This window comes from Balaenoptera musculus, chromosome 11 (genome assembly GCF_009873245.2).
Source record: "Balaenoptera musculus isolate JJ_BM4_2016_0621 chromosome 11, mBalMus1.pri.v3, whole genome shotgun sequence".
Taxonomy (NCBI): domain Eukaryota; kingdom Metazoa; phylum Chordata; class Mammalia; order Artiodactyla; family Balaenopteridae; genus Balaenoptera; species Balaenoptera musculus.
This window is the reverse complement of record NC_045795.1, coordinates 35,550,147-35,575,469: the sequence shown is the minus strand read 5'-3', so window position 1 is coordinate 35,575,469 and position 25,323 is coordinate 35,550,147. Positions and strand designations below refer to the sequence as shown.

At 51.8% G+C, this 25,323-nt stretch overlaps 1 protein-coding gene across 2 annotated transcripts in view; it reads right to left on the bottom strand.

Annotated features, from left to right (window-relative positions):
* The window catches only part of KCNK5 (potassium two pore domain channel subfamily K member 5), a 37,805-nt gene extending 17,114 nt beyond the window's left edge, over positions 1-20,691 (bottom strand). Inside the window, exon 1 of one of the 2 annotated variants that reach the window (XM_036868241.1) lies at positions 19,246-20,691. In XM_036868241.1, the coding sequence (XP_036724136.1) occupies positions 19,246-19,431 (186 nt within the window). In that variant the 5' untranslated portion in view covers positions 19,432-20,691. The remainder of the gene's footprint in view (positions 1-19,245) is intronic. The other variant, XM_036868242.1, reaches the window with a different exon arrangement.
* Between the last annotated feature and the right edge of the window lie 4,632 nt (positions 20,692-25,323).

Here is a 25,323-nt window from a genome sequence, read left to right as displayed (position 1 = left end):
CCTGACTCTCAGTTGAGGGCCCTTTGCACCAAACAAGCAAGCCACCCATCCCCCCTCCTGGGACAGGGCTCAGAAATGCCAACCAAAGTGGAGCAGGGAAGGTGAGTGCTGGGAGAGAGGCAGACACGGGTGACAGGTGCTGGAGAGCTGTAAAAGGGTGTGCAGTCACACCCGTGGATCTAATCCTGAGATGATTTCGGATGAACGTATGCTTGCGCTCTCCCCTCACCCAGAGATGCCTTCGGTTTACCCCAACCTGATAGTGGGGTGGAAGGAGCAAACATGGGAAGTCACCAGCCCCTCAAGGTTTCTAAAAACAGCCTTCAAGCAGGCCGCAAAGGAGGTCGCAGGAACTGCTGACCTGCCATCTCCCCATCCTGGGCTGATGACCTGAAGGGGGTTCAGCAGCAGCTCAGCAGCCCCACCCTGTGTGTGCCAGCCTGCTTCCCCTTCTCCAGAGCCCCCGTCCACACATTAGCCTGGACAACACAAGCTGCTGACCCACTGCAAAATCACGCACGCCAAGCTTGGGACCCTCTGCAGGCAGCACGGGGGCAGAAGGGGGAAAGGCCTGGGCTTTGGAGCAGACACACATGGGTTCAACTCCTGGCTGCATCGCCCACCAGCGGGTCACCTGGGGCATGTCCTCTCACCATCTAAGCTTCTCCTTCCGTCTCTGGAAAGCGGGGGTACCGAGACTTCCTTGGATTGGGGTGCAGATTACGTGAAACAATGCACAGCTTGGTGCTGGGCATACAGGATGCGCACTGGGTAGAAAAGGAAACTGGGAAGAACAGGGCGGTGGGGAGGCCACCTCCATTCCGAGGGTTTGTGCCTGGGCACAGGGGCTCCAGAGCTGTGAACACAGAGCTGGCCAGTTGTCACCTGCAATGCCCTCCTTCCTGGCGACCACCACCTGGAAGATCAGGGCTTGGGATGGTACTTATCGCCCCATGACATTCTATTAGGTATCTGCTATCTGGCCTACTATTTATCTCCCCCGAATAGACTACGGGCTCTGAAGAGCAGAGATTTCACTCATCCTTCCTTCCCAGAACAGAACCTGGCACTAGTAGGTACTCGATATTTGCCAAATGACGACTCAGTCTCCGAGATGTATGCCTTCCACAACCACGCCTTCCAGGGCACGAAGATGGGTGAAGATGGGTGCTGGTGCTGTATTTAACATGGGTTCTGGCTGGATGACGTGGGCAGTCCTGGCAGGTGTGGCCACCCAGGGTGATGGCTTTGTGTTTCTCTGCCCAGTGCCTTTTCCTCACCTCACCCCACCCTACCTGTCTGCCAGGCCAGAGCCCCCAGAGGTCCTAGCCCTGGTGAGTCAGCTGCACGGCAGACTTTGGAACCATCAGGATTCCTGAGGAAGGAGGCCGGCAGGCGGTGAGGCGGTGGGGCGGTGGGGGGGTGGGGTGCCAGCATGGGTGTCAGTGTTGAGGGCCACAGGTCCGCCCCCCGCCCCCCACCCCCGGCCCCATGCATGCCACTGCTTTGTGGCTCCTCCAGCAGAGGGGAAAACCGACGCTCTGTTCCATAAAGCTCTCCTGAGCCCTGGGGGCTGCCAGTCCTGTTCCTCTGGACACAGACGCCTCCCCTGGGCCCCCTTGCTGGGCTCCTGAGGACAAGGCTCCCCAGCAACTGACACCCCCAGATTCCCCCTGCACGGGATGAAAGCTGCCCGCAGCCTCACCACATTCATCCCATCCAGGTACACCCACGCCCTTGGGAGAAGGACGTGGCCAACACCCTCACCACTTACCCAGCAGAGGACCGCATCCCAGACCACCGTCAAACTGTCTCCACCCAGGGGCCCAAGAAAGGGACCCCTCCATCTGCTCCTTCCCCTCTCCCTTCACCTGCGGCTGGCAGCTCCGGGGAATAAGTAACTACCCATCCTTGAAGGCTAGGGTTCTGATGATAAGGGATTATTAAGTCTACCCATTTATTATAATTTGTTTAAGACGACCAGATGGTTAAACTGTAAACCTCTTCACTAATGGGAAAAAAAAAAAGAAAGAAAGAAAGAAAAGAAAAGAAAACAGGCCAGAGGGATACTAGGCGGTGGTATTAATCCTGCATGACAGGTGGCAGCGGAGTCTCGCCATGCCTATGCAGTAACCCTCCCTGCCTGTTTATTACAAACCACCCTTTCCCCCCCCAAACCTGGCCCTGCTGCCTCCAAGCATGACCCGACCCCCATCCCTCTCCACGAAGCCCCCTGCAGGATCCTCCTGAGGGCCAATCACCTGTCACAAAACCCTTCCTTATTGTCTGACTCTAACCTAAATCCCCCCGGCTGCAGTCCAAGCCCATTTCCTTTGGTTCAGTCTCCAGCTGGAGACGGACAACAGCTGGTCTCCATCGTCTCTGGAATAAATTGTACAAGAAACGACCAGCGAACTGGCACAGGCATTTTGGGGTGGATGGTACTCTTTGCAGGGTGGGGAGCCTTCTGCCTCAATGGCCCTCAATCCCAGAGCAAATCTCACCACTGGAAGACTGAGTCACAACTAGAGACAAGAGCCAAGACAGACCACGACGTTGACAACTGTGAACATCACCGGGCCAGATGCAAGGCGGGTTGTGCCCTAAAGTGCAGACTCCCCAAGCCCCAGACGGCCGGACACAGATCTCTCACCATACCAGTTGCACCAGGGGCTCTGGCCACCAAGGTCCCTATCTGGAGATCACAGGGATGAGATACAAAGGGGATCCCCAAATACAGTGGGAAAGGAAACAGAGCCTGATACATGCAACCGGTGGCCCCCACCCACCTCCCCTGCCTTCGCTGTCACAAAAGCACAAAGGCACAGCCGCCTCAGCTTTTCCACCCTGCGGGGACAGTCCCCCACCCACCTCCCATCCCCGGCTGACTGGGGCATAACCAGGGTGAAGCAACACAGAGCTGTTTTGTGCTGAAGGTATGGAAAAGTACAGCGAGCCCTCCTCGCACGGAGAGGCTGGGCTGAGGTGAGGGGTGCTGGGGGGGTGGTTAGGAAAACCTCCCATCCTCCAACCTGGGGCCCAGGACCAGGGACAGGCTGGGCCTCAGGAAATGGAAACTCTCCCGATGGTGCATCGGGAGAGTCCTGACTCTGAGGCAGCCCCATTGTGAAACACGGGAGGCAGAAAGGACCAGGACCAGGCCTTCAACACACACATTCTCTCGCTCCCCTTCAGCCGGGCTGCGATTTTACGCAAGAGCATTTTCCAAGGCTGCTTAGCCCCCTAATACCCACCCAGGCTCTGGCAGCCCTCAACCTTCTTAGGAGCGTGCAGGAACATTTGACACCCAGGCCTGCACAGCGTCAGCTATTCCCCAGCCCTACAAGTCATGACCTCAGTTTCTTAACTGATCAAACGGGAGTAATGCTGTCTCCCCACCAAGTCACAGGGCCATGGGTCCAAAGGCTCAGCAGATGTGAACGTGAAGAGCGTGAAGTATGTGCACCAGCAAAGCTAGAGACGCCCCTGGCTTTGAACTTCCAGTTTCTAAACACCCACTGCTGTTGGGGGTAGGCTTTCCCCCAGCCTCCCGGTGCATTGTGTGTGGCCAGCGGAGGCTCAGAGACAGGAAAGCAAATGCCACTAGATTTCTAAGTCATGCAAGGGTCAGCAGGGGAGCGAGACCCGCTCCTCAAGTGGCTGCATCCTGTCCCCCTGCAGAACCCAGTTTCCCATGAAACACTTTGAGTGGCAGCTGGGGTGGCCACTTCTCAGGCTTGTCCAGGGAGGTCCATTTGCCCTCGCATCTGCTGAAGATGGCCACCTGGCCTGGGCTACTGTGGGCTAAACCAAAGATCTAGCAGTGGGCTTCCAGGATATGGCCTGCCCTCTGCCCCATGGGTCACCTCCCAGGAAGAGCAGGGCGACAAGAGGACAAGATGGGAAGAGGGTTCCCTTCACCTTCCCTCCCACCTCGAGGCTCTGGGCATTCCCCTCTTTGGAGCCATTCCTGCCTGATACACATGCCACATCTGGCCAGACACCAGCCCCCAACACCCCTGTACAGATCTACCCACCTGAGTTAACCCAAGGAAAGATGGGACCAGGATCCTGGGCAAGGTTTCCTTGCGTTACGCAGCTCTAAGTCAGGTCGACTGATTCCTTAAGAATTTGCCGAGCACCGGCCCTGTGCCCTGATGTGGGCAAAATAAGGGAAGAGCAAGACACAGGCCCTGCCCAGGAGGGCCTTGGGGCTAACAAGAGACAGACAGGCAGATGGGAGGAGTTACAACGACAGAGGAAGACAGCACAAGAAAGCAGCAGACAAGGCTTCCCTGGTGGCCCAGTGGTTAGGAATCCGCCTGCCAATGCAGGGGACACGGGTTCGAGCCCTGGTCCGGGAAGATCCCACATGCCGCGGAGCATCTAAGCCCGTGTGCCACAACTACTGAGCCTGCGCTCTACAGCCCGCGAGCCACAACTACTAAAGCCTGCGCACCTAGAGCCCGTGCTCCGCAACAAGAGAAGCCACCGCAATGAGAAGCCCGAGCACCGCAACAAAGAGTAGCCCCCGCTCACTGCAACTGGAGAAAGCCCACGTGCAGCAACGAAGACCCAACGCAGCCAAAAATAAATAAAATAAAATAAATTAAACAAACAAACAAAAAAGAAAGCAGCAGACAAGCCAAGGCAAGTCCAGGACAGTCCTTGCTAAATACACACTCATCTGAGTCTGAGGGGACAGAGCGGGCAGGGTGGTCTGCAGACCCTGGGCAACCCGCACTTTCTGTGAACCAGACCGGTGGGGATACTCACCTCAGAGGAGCTTGCAAGTTTCCCGGGGGGGGTGGGACGGGGCAACCCCCCCTTCGGGTTCTCGGCACATCACCCTCCCCACTCCAAGGCTGCCGGCCAGCTCTGACCTCGCCCACCCCAGAGCAGGATGGAATTTAACTAGGCACCAAGAGAAGCCAGTGTGCCCTTAGGAACCTCAACAGATTCCATCAGCATTCTAGCACTGCCCAAGAGAACTCTCTGTGCTGATGGGACACTATCTGAGCAGTCCCACGGGGCTACTGAGCCCTTGGACTGTGGCCAATGTGACGGAGGAACTAAATTCAAACTTTATTAATTTCAATTAAAAATTAAACAGCCACAAGAGTTAGTAATATCATGTTAAAATAAAATTAATTAGGGACCTGTGGGTGGTAATTACCATACTGATGCAGTCAAACACAACACATCCTACCTAGGCAGGGTCTGCCTTACCCTGGACCCCTGGATCCACCCAAGCCTTGGCTGTGGTCTGCAGCATGCTCTGGGCTCTGAATTACATGCATGGTCCTGGGCTGTCCCAAATCTTTCCTGTGCTTGTGTCTTCTGTCAGTCCAAAAGGCAAGGAGGGCAAAGTCTTCTTGGGCCCCCGCAGGAATCGGAAGAGCTGGATATACACAGAGGCTAAGGCAATACTTGTCCGTGGGCCTCTGGAGGATCCCCTCCCTTGTAGGGGACACTGACCCCAACACTGGGGACAGCCCCTGGGACTCCCCCAGCTCTGCCAGGCCTCTCCCGGGGAACCACACTCTCCTCTTGGTGACCATCAGATCGTGTCCAATCTCAAACTTCTTGGTCTGCAGACCGAAAGCCCACCCGGTTTCCCCAGTCTTTGAGACCCTTCCCCTCCAAAGCGTTCAACAGCACTGCTGCCCAGGAAGCCACCCCTCTGGCAGCTAAACTGAAAAATAACACGTTGTTCAGCAATTTCAGAAGTGACACTAGTTTTCGGAGTATGCGCCATTAGAACCACGTTATTTGTGCTTTGTGTACCTCGCACATTAAAAATAACCAGTGTAGAAGTGGCTGACGCTATATGCATGCATCTTACCCTTTCAGAAAATTCGATTTCTTTGCTTTAAAAGCAATACAACAGCATTTCGGAAAACTAGGGAAGCAGAGAAAGAAAAGGCATCGATAACCCTGCCTCCAGCTCAGCGCTGCCCGCCTTCTGTTTTCACGACGAGTTTCAGTTTTTCAACGTTAACACAGCACCACGCATGAAACTAGAGTATCCTGCTGCCCTGTCTTGTTTTTGTGTCACTTGAAGTCTGGCTCATAGCTCAGCCCCACTGAGAACACCAAATCGAAGCCCTGGGAACCCACCCCTGCCCCAGGGCCCCAGCAGGTGCCCCTGCTGGTCTGTCTGAGGGTCTCCCACTCCACAGGCCAGAGCCTACCAGGTCACCCAATAAGCAGGGATCAACCTGTGTGCAGTGCAGCGGTGGCCGGGAGCGGAGAGTGTGTACACAGATGGAAACCGGCTTTGTCAAGCGAAAATTTTAAGACACGTACACAGTGATCCCAACACAGAGCTGGTGGAAGAGACGGGGGCTCTGGCCACAGGCAGCACTCAGCCCTGGGGCATTCCAAAAAGAGAGGGCGTGCCAAGACTGAGACCTATGAACTCTGAAGCCCTGGCATCGTGGAGACACAAACTTCCTAGAGCAGGACCCAAAAGTGCCCCCTCATGACTCGGAAGTTGCCTTGCCCCAGCCCTGGGGAGCCAGCCCTGGGTCCAGACAGGTGCACGCCCGGGGCAGGGGTGTGGGAGGGTAGGGGGGACGCTGACGCACCTCCCCAGGCAACCTATCGACCTGTCCCAACAGAGGACAGAGCGTCCCCACTCATGTGCCCCGTGCACGTGACGGGCAGCAGGGTGGGGGGCCGTCCCGGAGTGCTTGCTGGGTTGGGGTAGAATCTGGCCAGGCATGGCCCCCATGGAAGGGCCCGGGGCAGGAGTTTTCCAGATTGGAGGTGGGCGCTGGTAGTCCTATCTTTGGGTTTTGGGGGCTGGTGGGACAGAGGCCAAAGGAGAGAGAGACACAGCTTCACGGTTCGGATGTTCATTAATCATTACCCTCGTACACAGTGTGAGGTTTGGGATCCAATGGGGCACAGTCGAGGGCCTCATGGGAGGGGGAAGGAGTGCAGACAAGGCACAACCCCCAGTGCAATGTGCTCTGACGTGGGGGAGAAGGAGGTGCCCAGAGAATGACGGGGCTCAAAAGAAGGCCACCTCCAGGGTCAGGGGAGCCTTCCCTGGCGGCCCCAGCCTATGGCAACGTTTCTACCTTGGAGCACACGAGTCCCCTACAACATGCTGCACCCCTGTTTAATAATCCTTCATATACACCGCAGGGCCCGGCCCCAACCTCAAAGATAGGGATAATGTCTGATACGTCTCATAATTCCCACAACCTTGAACCAGCACTGGGCATACAGCTGGCGCTAAGAGTCTAACTGGCCTTAGTGAACAAGTCCCTGGTTCAGAGAGGGGCAGTGACCTGGCCTAGTCACACAGCAAGTCAGCTGAGCCAGGCCCAGGACCTGGCTCTGTCTTCCAATCCCCAGTCCCTGGGCCACTCATCAGTAGATCTCAGGGCTGTGGCTGGAGTCTGGGGGATGGGGTGCTGAAAAGCTGATAATCAGGACACCCTCCCTTTTCCTGCTCCCCGGGGGGTGCTGACAAGACATTACTGCATCAGCGAGCTCTGCTCAGCCCACTCAGCACTATCCCTCAGCCAGAGGCAGCCCTTCCACCCGCTGCTCCAAAGGGGGCGGGATGCTGAGGAGGGGAGGGCACCCTTCCAAAGCCAACACTGCCAGGATGCATTCCTCGACCCGGGAGGCAAGAGTTTTATTTGAACAGGAGCTATGGGGAGGGGAGGGGGCTGCCGCTCTTTCTCCTCCAGTGGGTCTGAACAGGTGCCATCCTGTACCCGGGGGCATGGGAGGAACGAGAACCTTGCATTAGACTCAAGGAGCACCCGAGCCAAAAATCAACATTCAAGTCCGTGAAGGGCCTGCCCCGGGGTCCTCAGCATGCTACAAAATAGCCAGTCTGTCCCCAGTCATGCAGGCAGATCTGAGCAGCGCTTACACCCCAGGAGAAAGGCAAGACGAAAGCTGTTCCCTCCCAAGGTGCAGACCACAGCGCTGCTAGGGGTAAGCCCTGGGGAAGCCAAGTCAGGGACGTGTCACAAGTGTGGGTTTAGCTGCTGGGGCGGTAGCAGGTAATGTGCGGACTCAGACAGGAACCCTATAGCCGAGAGGCAAACTAAACTGCACTTTACTCCTCCAGGTCTTTGATTCTTTCTCGAGAGCTCGGTCTCTGGGTCCCCTGACCCACAAATCCTGCAGTGAAGGGTCAGAGCCTGACAGGTCCGTAAGGATGCCAGGGGAACAGGCTGGAGGGCAGGGATGGAGCTGATGGCCTCCACCCTGAGCTGCGGAACCTACTTACCTAATGCAGGTTTGTCCTGCTTTAAAACTTTTCACACTGAGAATTGCAAACAAACCTATATATGGCCAATGTGGTCAGGAAACAGCAGTGTCAGAAGCCACAAAAGCTGAAGAGAGCAGTTCTCAGCGAAGGGTCAGTAAGCATGCACAGCCCACTTCCGGGGAGCTGGAGCCAACAGGGCCCAAGGAGAAAACCCAGTCTCTAGGAGGGGCTGGTGGCCCAGCACAGGGGAAAGCAAGTGCTGATTTAGGACACCACGGGGTCTAAGCGGGGCAGGGCTCTGGCTCTGGACCCAGAAGGCCTGGGTCCAGACCACTAACTAGCTGTGTGACCTTGAATTAACTTATTCGCCTCAGTTGCCTTATCTGCAAAATGAGTTTCCACGTTGTCTATGGTCCCACTGCTGGGAGTCCCCGGGGTGTGGAACGGCCCCCACCTGCCTTTCCTTCACCAGGTGCCAGCTGCAGTCACTGCTGTGGTGCAGTGTCCCAGTGCAGTGTCCCACTACTGGGACACCTCCCTCTGTTCCACCTGCAGGGTGACTTATGTTATCAGTGGACATAGACCTGAGTTCTTGGTAAAAGTTGAAACCTGCTGTGAGTGTGCAGGGTTTTAGAATGCCTCCCCACCCTCAGGGCATGGCCTCCTGTCTGTAGCTGGGATCAAGGGTAGGGCTCCAGACAGAGGCATGACCACACAGGGAACAGAGTCCAAATCACTCGGGCTGCTGCAAGGACTTTGGCTCTGAGTCTGGGGGAGAAGCCGTGGAGGGTTTTCTGAGTCGAGGGTCCCAATCTCACTCTATCAGGATCCCTGACTGCCATGGCAGTAACTGACTACCTTTCACCTCCTGTGGCCTCTGCTTCCAGGAAGCCTTCCCTAACTGCCCCACTTAGCTTTACCTACTCCTTTATTGTACTTTCCCCGCCCTGGTGAGCACAGTAACCTTGGAAAAGTTACATAACCTCCCGAGGTCTAGGCCTTGGCTCCAGGGCTGTAAAGGGAGGCTAGTTAGATAACCACTAAGCTCCCTTCAGCCTCACATTTTATGATTTGCTGCCAGAAGCGGCACCCAGAGCCTGACTCTCCTCCCCCATCCCTGCCAGCCTCCAAGAAACCAGCCAACAACAGCTCCTTGGGCTCAGACACTTGGGGAGCAGCGTCCTCTGATGGGGAAACTCCCTGGGGAGGCATCAGACTATTTCTGCCCCAGGCTCTGAAGGGCCCAGAAAAAATCCTTTTTTCTGAGCCTATGGTTGACCACAATTTCAACCTTTGCCTCTTATTTCAGAAAAACTCACTAGTGGGTGGGAAAGCTGGCACTCAAGGAAAGGATGTGCTGGGGCAATTTAGGAAATCAGGCCAGTTTAGTGTAAGTGAAATAAGTGCTCTGCACCCTAACACACATCAAGATTTTGATTTAAAGGCTGTTCAAAAGGGGATTAGAGGTGGGGTAACAAACGGCTTGGCGAAGAAAGGCTCTGGACCTGGGCAAGCAGAGCTAGTTTAACCTAAGCTTGGTTCTAGAGACAGTCTGTCCCAGCTTCTCACCAGGCCTCAGTTTTCCCATATAGCAAAAGGGATGACATTTCACTGCCAGACCTCACAGAGGGCACAAGAAGGCACTTTAGGTGAGTGGGTCTGCAGAGACCCATGGTAAGGCCAGGGGTGGGGATCTGGGGAGGGTGCAAAGCCTGGGTATCTGCACGCTCCTCAGAGGTCACCCAGGTGCTGCAGGCAACATTCCTGCTCCATCCCCTGGTGCCAACGTCCCTAGTCAGCTCTGCCCCAGGGGGTGGGCCATGGGGCAGAAAAGGCCTAATGCATGCAGGCTGCAGTCATGCCCAAGGGCCAGGAACACGCCCTTCTCCCCTACAAACAGCCTGGCCTTCCTCCTGCTCCTCCCCACCCCCTGCCACGTGCCCTCGTGGTTTCTGCGGTACGTGGTCTGAGGACATTCCCTGACAGGCAAGGGCGGCTCGTCCTCCTTACAGCAGGTCTCAAAACAGGCCTGGGCACATGGCATGTGCTTGGCAAATATCTGCACAAAGGACTGGGTCTCTGCTCTTTCTCAAGTTCCTTGAAAGCAGAAACCACCTACCCTGGGGAGGACAGGCCTGCTAGGCGTGCTCACGCAGACAGGGCTTGTTCATCCCAGGGGAAAGGCGTAAGGGGACTCCTGGAGATGAACAGACCCAGAGAGGCAGAGCTGTTTGTTCTGCAAAGTCCCTCAAAAGGGAGAAGATAACCTTGAGCTGGTCTTAAAGGTGAACTCGGAGTGCGCCTTCCTCTTGTGTTCTTCGCACCCAGAGAGACAGATACCATCACTCCTACTTTCTGATGAAGCCAGGGGCTCAGGGTGCAGCTTGCAAAGGCGGTGTGACTTTAAAGCCTGTGGCTGACCACCAGGCAACCTGGCCCCGCCTCATGCGGCTGGAAGGCTGGAAGGAGGAAATGGGCGTAAATTTTGATAAAGCCGCTCCCCTTCTGTTCTCTGGGGCCAGAGCCCGGCCTGGCTCAATTCACCCAGGTAACCACCTTGACCTTGCAGGAGGCTGGGCCCCTCTTGACTAGACTCCAACCCAAAGGTCCACATGACTCTTGGCCTCCCCGTCCGAGCCAGGCACACCGCTGGGCATCCGGGGGCCCAACAGTCACATTCTGAGCAAGTCACTTACTGAGCTAGGAAGTGGGTAGGGAGACATGGCCCTGCCCACACAGGGCTCCTGCAGTCTAGCTGGGCCTAATTTAACAGGCTCTCCAAGCCTTCTTGAATGAAAGGCTGAACTTACTCCCAAGAAGCAGAGTCCAGAGAGGTGAAATCTGACCAGGGTCACACAGCACAAACCAGTACTGTGGGGGGAATCAGAATGCATGTTAGAATCAGCTCTTCCCTGCACAGTGGTTCAGATAAGGGTTTCCTGGCCCCAGCTCCAGCCCCAAGCACTGGTCACACAGACAAAGGGAGGGGCTCCGCTGTGTCCTCCCCAGCTGCTGTGGCCTACAAGACCCCTGGCAACCCACAGGGCCAGCCACCAGGCTACAGGAACAGCCAAGCTGGCCCTGTCCCCCAGGTAAGCCCCTCCCCGCACAGCTTCTAGCCTAGCCTGGGGGCAAGCCTCTCCCTAGTGGGAGGTGTCAGCTAGGGAACCTTAGCCAGATTACAGTGGCCATGGGAGGTGACAACAGCCAGAAGTACACAATACTGCCTAAATAGTTCGGCAGGAAACCCAAATATTTAGCTAGGAGGGGAAAAACAGAATGGACACTTCAAAGCCAATCCAAGGGACCTGGCCAGCAAGGGCCTACTGAGAGGGGAGATGGGTGGTGTCTGGACCCAGGGAGGGCACAACTCTGACCCCCACATCCTGTGTGACCACCCTCCAGGGACGACACCCATGAGGCCATCTGGACCCAGGAATCCTCTGGAAGGGAAGAGGTTTAACAAACGCCTGGGATAAGTCGGGACTGAGCAGAGAAAGCCTTGTCCCCTTTCTGCAGAGGAGGGAGCAGGGCTCTGCTGGAAGGGAAGAGGAAATACACCTTCCACTGAGGGAGTGGGGTGGGTGAATGTGCAGGAAATGGAAAATGGTGGGGACTCCACCAGGAGTTTTGGTGGGTTTTATCATCTGTGTCTCCATCTCCAGATTGGGAGCTCAATATACTGTGGGGCTTGAACTGGGCATCAGAACAGCACCACCCCACCCCCGACCCCAGAGAGATGGGGTGTCAGAGAACAGCTAACACATAGCAAATCACCAGTTGCATGTCAGGCATTCAGTTTACGTGGATTCTGCAGGCATGAGGGCAATACTGAACTATTGTCCCATTTCACAGATTAGGAGACTGACTTGCTCAAGGCCCCAAGGCTAAGTAATCAGCCAATCACACAGAGAACCGCCCAATGCACCCTAAGGCTCTGAAGACACCACTTGCCCACCTCTAGGCCTTTGCTCCTTGTTTTTGCCACCTTTCCGGCTCACATCGAGCAGAATGGTTCAGAGTGTGGGCTCTGGGTTCAAATCCACATTCTTCCACTTCCTAGCTGTACAGCCTCGGGCAAATGAGTGAACTTGAACCATCCATTCTGTTGCTCCTGCCCTGAGGTGGTGCTGGTAAGAGTACCTCCAGCAAAGGGTTGCTGTGAGGATTATGAAACGATGCACATAAACAGTTCCCACTGCCTGTGGTGAAGCAAGTGCTCAGTAACCGTTAGCTGGAATCACCCCCACCTCCGGCCCCCAATCCCTGCCCACTCCCATCACTTCTACCTCCTGGCTCTACCTCCACTCCTGGTCAGGCCCCAAGGCTCTGCAAGGAAGGGTGAATTTTAGCCTCTGGCTAGCCATGTAGCCCTGGGCAAACCCCCTGGCCTCGGTTTCCTAGACAATGGGCAGAGAAGTAACACCTAACCCACAGGACAGGTTCAACAAGTAAAGAACCAGCCTGGCACATGGGAGGTACTCAGCAGAGAGCTCCCAGGGGCTGCAGCTCACACCACTCATCCCTCCTGGCTGCCTCAAATTCCCCCTTCTTTAAGTTCCAGAGCAGAAATTAATCTCTCAACAGTACATGCTTGGAACCTCCAGGTGCACCTACCAATGTCAGGTAACAAGCTCCTCCCCTGTCTTTCTCTAGAGTAGGGGCTCTCTGAGGGCAGGGGCTGTTTTGTTCAGAGCCAGATGCCCCACAGGCCACAGGGTTCTACAGGCCTCAGGAAACAGGAACCGAATCCTCTGAGGCCCTCTGACCCTCGTCCATCTCTCCTGCCTCACCATATGCAACCCATCACTGGGCACCAGGACTACATTTTTCCTACACTGTGGCCCTGTTTCTCCCCCCGGCTAGACTGAGCTCCCGAGGGCTAAAGCCCCACCTGGTTTCTGAGGCTTCAGTGCACACAGAAGTGACAGCTGGCAGGGAGGGACCTCTCTGTGATCCCCTAACTTTGCCCAGGTCTCTGAGGTTTGGGGGCCAGATTAACTGCTCACAAAAAGCCGAGATGCCTCAGGCAGCTGTACAGAGCTGGAGCACACTACCCCCACTGTTACCTAAAGGAGCAACAAAGGTCTAATCTGGGAAGGTCATCAAATGGAGGGGACCCAGACCTGGACCTCCCAAGGGGCTCATGGAAGGAAGACAGAGGTACCCTAACTGCAAGCTGGGTGTGAGGGAGTGTGGGTGGGCTCTTTTGGGGGAGGTGCTGTGAGCTCTGTGGGCTTTGGGGGAAAGACCCACACTCCAACACATTGGAAGGAGAAAGGGAGGAGGCATCCTTATCAGAACACCCATAGGGTAAAAGGATCAGCCCACAGAAACAGCCGTTAATTTAGAGTAGAATACTCCACTTCTTTTAAGTTGCAAACAGCTGTGAAGGAAGAGGAAACTTGCTGAAATGCTGGTCACTCCCCGACTTGAAAATTGCAAAAATTTGGTGAGTTCAAATTCTTTGGCTAAACCCAGAGAGCTTCGTCATCTGGCCCTCACCCCTCTGCCCCCTGGCTGCAGTACAGGACCATCATGAAGTTTTACACCTCCCTGAGGGCTGCGGTGAAGAAAGATCCACCATCTTATCCTCCCTTCTCTCTCTAGCTTTTTAAAAAGGTGGTTGATATATACCTAGAAGTGGAATTGCTGGATCATATGGTAGTTCTACTTTTAATTTTTTAAGGAACCTCTCTATGGTCTTCCGTAGTGGTTGCACCATTTTACACAAAAAGACAAATACTGTACGATTCCACTTATAAGATACCTAAAGTAGTCAACTTCACAGAAACATAAAGTAGAATGGTAGTTACCAGGGCCTGGGGAGAGGGGGAAAGGGGAGTTGTTTAACAGGTCTAGAGTTTCAGTTTTGCAAGTTGAAAAAATTTTGGAGATCTGTTTCACAATAATGTGAATATACGTAACACTACTGAACAGCACTCAAAAAAGGTGAAGAGGGTAAACTTTGTTATGTATTTTTTACTATAATAAAAAAAAAAAGTCAGTTGACCTTTCTCTTGCTCTAAGAAGGTCTGCCTGACTCTATGCTCACTACACTTGTACGTGGATGGCCCCATCACATAGTAGGGGCATCTAGGAGGTGAGTGGCAGCAGCAGCTAACGCGTGATGAGCCTTGCCATGTGCCAAGCACTGTTCTAAGCAACCCATGAGGGTGATATGGTGGCATGACCCAGTGCTTGGATGGCGACTCTTTCAGCAACAGGAAGGGGCCTGCAGTAGTGAGGCAAGTGGCATGTGGACAAAGACCCCTGCGGAGGGCAGCATGTCCTTTTATCCATGTCAGTCCACCCTTGTGGGGAGGACCGACAGGTCGGGGCTCCTCCACTTATTCCAGGGGTCCAGAGGGACTCTCAGCAAAATCTCCAAGGGGATTCACCTCTACCTTCTCCACTCCCCAAAAGGAACATCAGGAGGTGAACCTATTTCACATGCCTACCTCACCTGACCTCTCTATATCACCCCAGTTCAGGGCAATCAAGTGGTTCCTGAGGTACCACTCAGATCTAGCACCTCGATTTGTACAAAGACTCTCTTGGGGGTTCTGTCTCAGGATCCCGGCTTCCCTGTTCCCCAAAGCCTGGTACTTCCCTGCCCCCCACTCCCCCCACCCCACAGACATAAAGAGTTCAGAGGCTGAGGCCAATCTAACAGCAAACAACCAAGTTCAAGATGAAAGCTCTTGGCCTGAGGTCAGAGCCAGCCAAGCACAGCATCCAAAACCAGAGGATTGTGTTTCTTTTAAACGCCAGACTATAAATAGAGCAAAACCTGAGGAAAATACTTAGAAGCAGCAGTCATCACCTCCCTTACACCCCCTCCTATAGGACTCCCCCCACCCCACTAGAACATTTCAACACTTGCTAATCTCTACCCTCAATAAGCCTCTATTACCGTGCCATCTGTAATCATCCTAAGGACTCTAGTAAAACTCTCAAAACGATTCAATAAAAATTCATCTTAACTGTTAAAACTAACCAGAGTAGTTAACTAAAGCAGATTTATCGATTTGAGAATTTTTTTGTTTTGGCTGCCCTCAACTTTGAGCAGAACATAAATAAGAAAATGAGCCTTTAGGAAGGAACCTCTTTCTTCTATTTCCTTTCCTTTCCTTTCAAAAACCCAACTTCTCCACTTTCCATTTCTGCAGTCCTAGACAGTGAGAGTTCAATTTCAAATGAATGACCCAGAGGCCTCCGTGATTCTGGATAATCAAAAGATCTATTGTGTTCCCTTTACACACAAAGGCAGTTAAGTGGACCAGTGCGCTTTCCAATTTCCAGCAAGGTTTGAAACAAAAGAGGTTTTCATGTTAACCCTCGGTTCCCCCCAAAATTCAAGTCATGTGCCTAGTATGAGCATTTTGGTCAGATGTAAGTTTCCTACATGATCCATAGTTATATTTTTTTTTATTTTAGGAGGAAGATTGGTGTTAGTAACAGGATGTCAGAACCTCAAAATTGGAATCAGCCTTATTACTATGCACTGGAACATGTGTAGGGGAGTACGAAGGGCCCAGAAAATAAAAGGAGAGAGGTCTGGCACACGTGGAAAACCTCAGAATAGGACAATGCAGGTTAGAGGCCAGCAGGATCCAAGAGGCTTCCGGGAACGGGTCAGCTACATGAGCAGTCTAAGAAAACCCAATTAGGGATGGGGTGTGCCAGCAAAAGGCAGGGCTTGGGGCAACCCCTACCGCACCCCCAAAGGAGAAGTGGGGTGGGGTGGTCTGCTGCTTATTTCAGTAAGGGAGGAGGTGCTGGCTTAGCCAGGCACAACACAGGAGACGCCTGCGTGCCCAGGCCTGTTCTAGGGGAAAGAGAAAAGAGAATTTCCCAGCAGACCAGAGTCCAGCCGAACCAATTGACTAAGCTCACTGACAGGCCAACCATTCAACAGCTTCCTATGCCTAAGGGGGAGGGCAAGGGTGTACAGAGAAGCAGGCGCTGGAGGCAGACTGCCTGGGTCCCAGCCCAGCCTGTGCCCTCCTGGTAACTCCCCTGAGCGTCGGTTTCCTTATCTGAACACGTAAGGCTGCTGTAAAGAGTACCCGACTAGTGCAGGTAAAGCACCTAGCAAGTTGCCCTAGTCAACGTGTCCTCAGCGTGTGCAGCAGCGGGAGGCTTGCACTCCTCAGTTTCACCTATACACACCCAATGCCTAACGCTTCCACTTTACTTGACCCTCACCACGCGCCCATTTTGCAGATGGAGAAAGAGAGGCAAAGTTAAATGGTCTGATGGGTAAATGGCCAAGCCGGATGGCAAAACCAGCCTGTGCCCTCTCTCATAAAATGCCGATTACCGCCTACAGCGCCCAACACGCTAGGCGCTTGGTCGATGCCGAATCCCCTTGTGGGAGCCTCTGCAATTTAGGAAGAGGCTGGGGGAGCGGGTCACCAACACCTGGAGGAGCAGGCTTGAGAGCAAGGGTTCAGGACGGTTCTGAAGGCAGGAAGGAGGGGCGACCACGTGGTCCGAGGCCAATGGGGCGCTGAGCCTTTGAAAGTCAGCCTCCGCCTCAGTTCAACCACAGCATGAACAGGGAGGAAGCACCTGACGACTCAGGGACTATTTCCAAAGATCTAAAGAAAGGTGCCTTAACTCCCTTTCTCACGCCTTTGAAAGTACACACACAATTTCCACTCTAAGAAAAACCCCAACCCAGGCTGCACCCCACCCCCTTCCAACAGCCTTTCCCGGGGGTGGGCCCCTACCCCAGGAATTCCCAACTGAGGGACTTTTTTCAGGATTACAAAGGTGATTATTCAGAACCTGATAAAACAGAACTCAGTGGAAAATGCAGGAGCAGCCAGATGGGAAAGAAGGTTTTTGAGTTTTCATTTTTCCTTAAACCAATTTCCTGTGGCCTGAAGCAGTGCCCCAAGTCCCAGATCAGCAAGCAAAGCCAGGCAGGTTTCTGCAGACTGAAAGTGATGCTAGCGAAATGCTTCCACTGGTCCATTCTCATTTCTGGGGTTTTTCCTATGAAGGGAGGGGATTCGCCAAGTTGCAGATGGCTTGAGAGGTTGGCTGGGGATGGGGACAGGCCTGTCCATAATCACCTCCAAATCAGACTGGCCTGATGCCCAAGTCCTTTTCCTAAAGCTACCTGCCGGCTTGTGGGGGGGTAATCGCTGGCGGGTTTAAAAGGACCTCAAAATACCAGGCATCTTGCTTGCTCCTTAAGAAAGCTTAAGACACCTTAAGAAAGCTGCCTAACCTCCAAAGCTATAACCACCAGCTGCACCCGGCTGCCTCACCCCGACCCCCCCCCTCCTTTTCCCTTCTCCTCATGTTTTGAAGTTTATTTTCCCACATTCAGCCTTGAATTCTTTCCTTCCTTCCCCTGCAGTAGCGGAGAAGCAGCAAAGAGGCAAACACTTCGAGGGCAGCTCGATTCTTTATCATCGCCGCCTGCCTCCTTCCCCCTCTAAACAAAGCCCTGGAGCCAAGTAAACAACAACGCGTTCTCCAGAGGAATTGTTTCCTCAAGGGAAATTATAAAGTGACCCTCCCTCCCCAACACACACACACAGGGCAGACACCCATCCATCCCAAGGAAGGCGGAGCTGCCCAGAACTCCTGCTCTCTCAGGAGCGAAACCACCCCACTCCCTTCTGAAGCTCATACTCCCACCAACCTCACCTACCAACGGCCCCCCGCCCTGGGAACTGCTCCCGGACAGGAGAGACCCCACTAAAATCCAACACCCAACCTTCTGGCCTAAACCTCCCCTTCCCCTGGCTCCTAAGAGGACAACTCTTTATTTGCCCGGCTGCTAGCAGGCACCTATATGCTCACCTGTGGGAATGTCTGTCGATTTGGGGACAAAAAGGGGGTACCAACAGGCAAGATATCTTCACATTTGTTCCCATTTTACATACGGGCTGTTGAGGCCAGAAAAATGAGAGACAACTGCACAGCCATAAAGGATTGGGGAGCCGCAGTAGTTTAAATATTGTTTCTCATCAAACTTCCTTTCTGGCATCTTTTACCCCAAGAGAAATGTAACACCTTGGACAATATCTCTACTCCACCTCACAACCTAGAGCCCTCACGGGCTCTTACCCAGGTCTGGTCGTTCCACTGGAGGGAGGCCATCACTGCAGGCCAAGAAGCGTGAATGGGTGAGGCCAAAACCTTCGAGAAACTGGGGTAGAGGTCTTCGATCCCCAAACAAGCCCCACAGTTTATCCATGTGAGATCAATGCCATCCATAGGGCATATGAACCAATGCCAACATGGAGGAGAAACTCTCCCACCACCTCCCATTCTATACAACTTCTCTGCCCGCCGCCCCACCCCCATCCCGCCCCGTTCCCCGAAAAGGGACTCTCCGGGTGTTGTTCTTTTGTTCAACCTGTTACTTTCACAAAGTTGAACTCCAAGCCCTTCGGGGATGTCTCCGCGAGATAAGCTTTCCCGGAAGCCTGCGCGCGTCCCCAGCAATCCAGCCACCAGCCCGCATCCCGGGGGCTCAGGCCCGACAGAGCCCCGGACTCCCCCTCCCGAGCCCTGCGGGGGCAGGGGAGCCTCGCGCCACTCCGCCGGGCTGGTGAAGAAAAGCCGAAAAAAGCCGGCCGGGTGCCGCACTTGGCCCCGGAGCTGGGAGGTAGAGACGCGAGGAGGTGGCACCCGGCGGGTCCCCCGAACTCTGGGAGCGTCTCCAAGGAAAGACAAACGCCTTTATCCGCCCCATAGCCTCCTCCAACCAGGGAGGTACCCGCACACCCACACCGAGCCACTGCGGGCCCTGGTTCACCCGGGGGTCAAGCCTAAGTTCTTCCCTCCGGACAAACTGGGTTCCAAAGTCTCCGCGCGCGTGGGAGACTCCTGCGCCCACGGGTGAACGGCAGATTCCAGCACTCAGACTCATGGGGAGACATCCTCTCCGGTCACCCCGGGACCACCCACAGGGAGTGAGGGTCATCCAAAGCTGCGAGGCGCTCCCCTTCAGTACTCCTAAACCTCCAGCTCACCTGCAGAATCTTGTCCAGGCCCTCCTGGCCCAGGCACGGGAACTCCTTGAGCAGATGCAGTTTCTGCGTGTAGTAGTTTTTCTTGGCCTCTTTCCAATGCGGCTCCTCCAGCACCTCGAAGATCGCCGCCCCGATGGCCAGGTAGAAGATGATGGCCGAGGTGAGCAGAGGGCCCCGGTCCACCATGGCTCCCGAGAGGCCACCTCCTGGAGAATGAAAATGCCTCCGCTAACCCCAGCGGCTCCCGGTCCCACCCGCCCTCCAGCCTCTGGAAACAGCTGTTTGAATTTGGAGCTCCGCATGCGCAGTGCCCCGTTCAACCCGGCGCCGCTCCACCGACACAGTTGCTCCTGCAAGTTGGCCCACCGAGCGCAGGGAACTGTGCGGGACCTCCTCACGCGGGCCAGAGGTGGGCGGACACCAAGGGGGCCGAGGGCGCACCCTGGACCGCGGGGGCTAAAGCAGCTGGGTGAACCCAAGGCCGAACTCCCGGAGACACGTGCGCCGCCTCTCCGCGCGCCACACAGTGTGCGCCGCGCCCGCCTCCGCGCGCCTCTTTAACCCGGGCCTGTTGCGCTCTGCCCGTGGAGGAGGGGCCCGCTGAGGGCCCGCCCCCGTGCAGGCCCCGCCCCGTGCAGGCCCCGCGGCTGGTCCCACAGTTACCGCTAGGTGCGCGCTGGAACCAGTTGCGGACCATCTTCGCTCCCCAGGGCCGCCGCCAGGGTAGGCTACGCGCCCCGCATGCCCGGAGGGGTTGTGGTCTCTTGGACTCATGTTTCTTACTAGTGCTGGTGTATTAACTAAAATGAGTGTATACCTAATGACTGGGGTCAGGAAGTTATTGGTATTGTTATTTTCATTATAAGCCAATTTTCATTTATTGATGTTTCTGCCAAGAAGCTTGATTCTCAGTCTTTCTGTCTCACACACCTTCCTGTAAGACTGGGGAAAGGACATTAGAAAGGGACTGGAGAAAGTCAGAGGATATCAGGAACTAAACCAGTCACAAAGGTGTGACTCCTTCCTCTCACCTCAGTCTCACCTGCCCTGGTGAACATCTGAGAAAGAGCAGTCAGAGACAGCACTGTTCATATCCCTCCCCACAAACACACTGCAATTCTACAGGAAACACTTGATGTCTTTCATACTCCCAAGCATATTTAAAATTGCAAACACCCTGCCCCAGACACATAAACACACACATTCACATACACACACACTCCTTATCCCCCTTGTTGGTCTTATTTTCCTCCTGGCAATAAATTCCCTCTAATATAAAACACTAAAATGATGATAGCTGGGGGGTGGAGTCTGGATTGTTTGATGACATATCCCCAGTGCTTGTTATATAGCAAACACTCAAACATTTGTGCAATGGAGTGAATAAATTTATGAATTTGTCAAAAACATATTTGTCAAAAGCACACACCCAATGGAAGTCCTAGCCAGAGCACTTAGGCAAGAAAAAGAAATAAAAGACATCCAAACTGGAAAAAAAAGAAGTAAAATTGTCACTATTTGCAGATGACATGATATTATATATAGAAAACCCTAAAGATTCCACCAAAAAACTGCTAGAACTAATTAACAAATTTAGTAAGGTTGCAGGATACAAAATCAATATACAAAATATGTTGTGTTTCCATACACTAATAATGAACTATCAGAAAGGGAAATAAAGAAAACAATTCTATTTATGGCATCAAAAAGAATAAAATACCTAGGAGTAAACTTAACCAATAGGGTGAAAGACGTGTACACTGAACACTGTAAGACACTGATGAAAGAAACTGAAGAAGACACAACTAAATGGAAAGATATCCTGTGCTCATGGATTGGAACAATTAATATTGTTAAAATTTCCATAGTACTGAAAGCAATCTCCAGATTCAATGCAATCCCTACTGAAATTCCAATGGCATTTTCCACAGAAACAGAACAATCCTAAAATTTGTATGTAACCACAAAAGACCCAGAATAGGGAAAGCAATCTTAAGAAAGAAGAACAAAGCTGGAGGCAACACACTTCCTGATTTCAAACTATATTACAAAGCTATAGTAATCAAAACAGTAAAGTATTGGCATTAAAAACAACTTATGAATCAATGGAACAGAAAAGAGAGCCCAGAAATAAACCCACAAAATTAACATGGTCAATTAATTTACAACAAAGGAGTCAAGAATATACAATGGGGAAAGGATAGTCTCTTCAATAAATAGTGTTGGGGAAACTGGACAGCCACATGCAAAAGAATGAAACTAGACTACTATCTTATACCATACACAAAGATTAACTCAAAATGGATTAAAGATTTGAATATAAGACCTGAAACCATAAAACTCCTAGAAGAAGACATAGGTGGTAAGCTTCTTGACATCAGGTCATAATTTTTTGGATCTGACTCCAAAAGCCGAGGGAGCAAAAGCAAGAATAAACAAGTGGGACTACATCAAACTAAAATGTTCCTGCACAGCAAAGGAGATCATCAACAATGAAAAGGCAACTTTTTGAATCAAGAAAATGTTTGCAAATCATGTATCTGATTTGGAGTTAATATCCAAAATATATAAAGAACTCATACAATTCAATATCAACAAAAACAAACAATTCAATTAAAAAGTGGACAGAGGATCTGAATAGACATTGTTCCAAAGAAGACATACAGATGGCCAACAGGTACATGAAAAGATGCTTAACGTCACTAATCATTAGAGAAATGCAAATCAAAACCACAGTGAGATATCACCTCACACCTGTCAGAGTGGCTATCATCAAAAAGACAACAAATAACAAGTGTTGGCCAGTATGTGGATAAAAGGGAACCCTGTGCACTGTTGATAGGAATGTAAATTGATGCAGCCACTGTGGAAGACAGTATGGCTGTTCCTCAAAAAGTTAAAAATAGAACTACCATATGATCTAGCAATTCAATTTCTGAGTATTTATCCAAAGAAAATGAAAACAATAACTCGAAAACATACATGCATCCCCATGTTCATTGCAGCATTATTTACAATAACCAAGACATGGAAACAACCGAAGTGTCCACTGATGAATGAATGGATAAAAAAATTGTGGTATATATATACAATGGAATACTAAAATTGAATACATAAAAGAGGAAGAAATACCAAAAAAAGAAAGAAATCTTGCCATTTGCGACAATATGGATGGACTTTGAGGGCATTATGCTAAGTGAAATAAGTCAGACAGAGAAGACAAATACCATATGATCTCACTTATATGTAGAATTTAAAAAAAAACCTAAAAAACTCATAAATACAGAGAACAGATTGGTGGTTGCCAGGGATGGGGGTTGGGGGTTGGGTGTAAGGGGTTAGAAAGTACAAACTTTCAACTATAAATAAGTTCTGGGGATGTAATGTACAGAGAGCATGGTGACTATAATTAAATAATACTGTACTGCATATTTGAAAGTTGCCAAGACAGGAAATCTTAAAAGTCTTCATCACAAGAAGAAAAAATTTTTTGTAACTGTGTATGACATGTCAACTGGACTTATTGTGGTGATCATTTTGCAACACATACAAATATCAAATCATTATGTTGTACACCTGAAATGAATATGTTATATGTCAATTACACCTGAATTTTAAAAATTAACCAAATTTATCTATTAAAAACACAAACAGGGGCTTCCCTGGTGTCACAGTGGTTAGGAATCCGCCTGCCAATGCAGGGGACACGGGTTCGTGCCCCGGTCTGGGAAGATCCCACATGCCGCGGAGCGGCTAGGCCCATGAGCCACAACTACTGAGCCTGCGCGTCTGGAGCCTGTGCTCCGCAAAGGGAGAGGCCGCAACAGTGAGAGGCCCGCGCACCACGATGAAGAGTGGCCCCCGCTCGCCGCAACTGGAGAAAGCCCTTGCACAGAAACTAAGACCCAACACATCCAAAAATAAATAAATAAATAAATTTATAAAAACACAAACAATAAAACAAAACAAAAAACACTCACCTGGGATATTTCTCACTCACCTTGCTACCAAGGGTTCATAAACCTGAGGCCACAATACATCCTTTCCATGCATCTTAAGCAGGGCCTGTCATTACATCCACTTTGCAGTGAGGAAACTGAAGCTTGGGTGGGTTAGTTTGTTCAAAGTCTCTCAACCAGCATCAGCCAGAAGTTGGGGAGGGGGCACAATCCCTCCAGCACTCTTATCAAAGGCTGGCCCTGACCCTGGTGCCTCTGTGTGGGCAGGTAGAGCAGCGGGCTGTGCACTGACCCCTGGTCAAGGCCTTTTCTTTTTTTTTCCCGTTGCGGGAGGGGGAGTCTTCCTTGGGGGCTGGGGGATGGTATCCGTGGTATCTCCAAATCAGGCTGGAGCCCAGGGACTAGGGACGCAGGTTTGAAGGAATGATCTGGGTTTGTAGATGTTTCTGTCTCTCTTTTATGGCACCACGTGTGTCCCCTGGGACAGGAAGCTGGGACAGGAAGCTGGGAAGCCACAGGTTTCCTAATTCTGCATCCCTGAAGACTTCAGGGCCCTCTTCCTTAACCCCTGCCCACCTCCTACAACTCTGCTCTGTGACTCTCCAGCCCTCAGCCTGTAGGGAGACCAGGCTTCTCTCCCAGACCCCCCTCTCTGGATAAAGTCAGGGGCTGTGGTGTGAACAGTTCATCCAGCATGGGGTGGGGGCAGTTTGAGAGGCCACAGGCTCTCTTTGTTTGCAAAGTTCTCTCCCATTCCTCTCCTACATCCAGTCTGTGTTCTCTTCCTAAGAAAATAAAGGGCCTCTTCCTATTTCAGTCTCACTGTCTCACAGAAACACTGCAGGAGACTTTGGGATAAATTGGTTTTTATTTGAAGTTTTTATAATTTCAACTTTATCTTTCCACATTGCTTACTTCTCCATTCCCTGACCCTTTCCTCTTTTTGCTCCCTCAATGTCACGCTCATTCTCCCCACCCTCTCCTTCTGTGGCCCCATTCCTTCGCTTCCCACATTTTCCCAACCCCCTTAACCCAGCTCTCCGTTCTCCCTGCTCCTGCCTCTCCTGCTTTCCTTTGGCTCCTTCTGTGTTGAATGTTCTCCTCCCCTCTTCCGCCCTTTCCCTCACTCCCTGGCCCTATCCACACTTTTGGATCAACAATTTCCGATGGAGGTCAGGAGATGTGCCCATTCTCTGCACAGCAGCCAGTGGGGGCTTTGGGAAATATAAACAGTACCGAAACAAATGAACGTCTGGACAATTTGAACCTCAGGGACAGAAAAGGAAAAAGGTGTATTGGGGGAGGGGGTGTATTCTCTTAAACGGCTACTAAATACATTCCAATGGCTTTATTATTATGCTTATGGATGGTAATCACTTCGGAGCGCCATCTTTTGAAAGGCAATCAGCTTTAAGAATGATTGAGTTTCACCTTGGTAGCAACACATCACTAGACTCAGCTGGGTCCCAGGTGAGAAACTGGCAGAGCAGATGAGTTATTTTCTCCAAGGCCATGCTCCTCCCAAGCTCTGGCCGAAAAAGGATCCTTACCCACTTTCGTCATTTCTTCCTCGGTTCAATTAGGTGAAGGGTTTATCCTCTTGGTGAATGAATGGCTTGATGATCCTTTCATAATGTTGAGACATTTACTGTTTTATTTCTGCTTAGGATTGTTTCTGTTGTATTCTGTTTAGGAATTTCAAAGGGAATAATCCCCCTCTGAAATTCATGGCTGATCTAAGGAGGCATATAAAAAGCCATTAAAAGAATAAAGTGGTTCAACATCACCTGAAAACCTTGTTTCCTTAGAAAAAAAAAAAAGAAAAAAAAACCTTTATAGCTCTCAACTCAAAAGGTCAAAAGATTATATTTTCATTTCTGTTCTTTTCATATTGCTTGGAAGATAGACAGTTTTAAATGCCTTATAAAATAGCTTGCATTACGAAAGATTATCAGTTAATTTATAAACTTGCTTTGTTTCTAATGGATCATTTGGAAACCTGGGGAAAGTATCTGTTAAATTTTCATGTCTACAAATCCTCTGCTTATTCAACTAGGAAGGTTTCAGAGTGGTAAATTCAAGGTACGTGATAAGGCTACCTTCATGTTTTATACCAGGA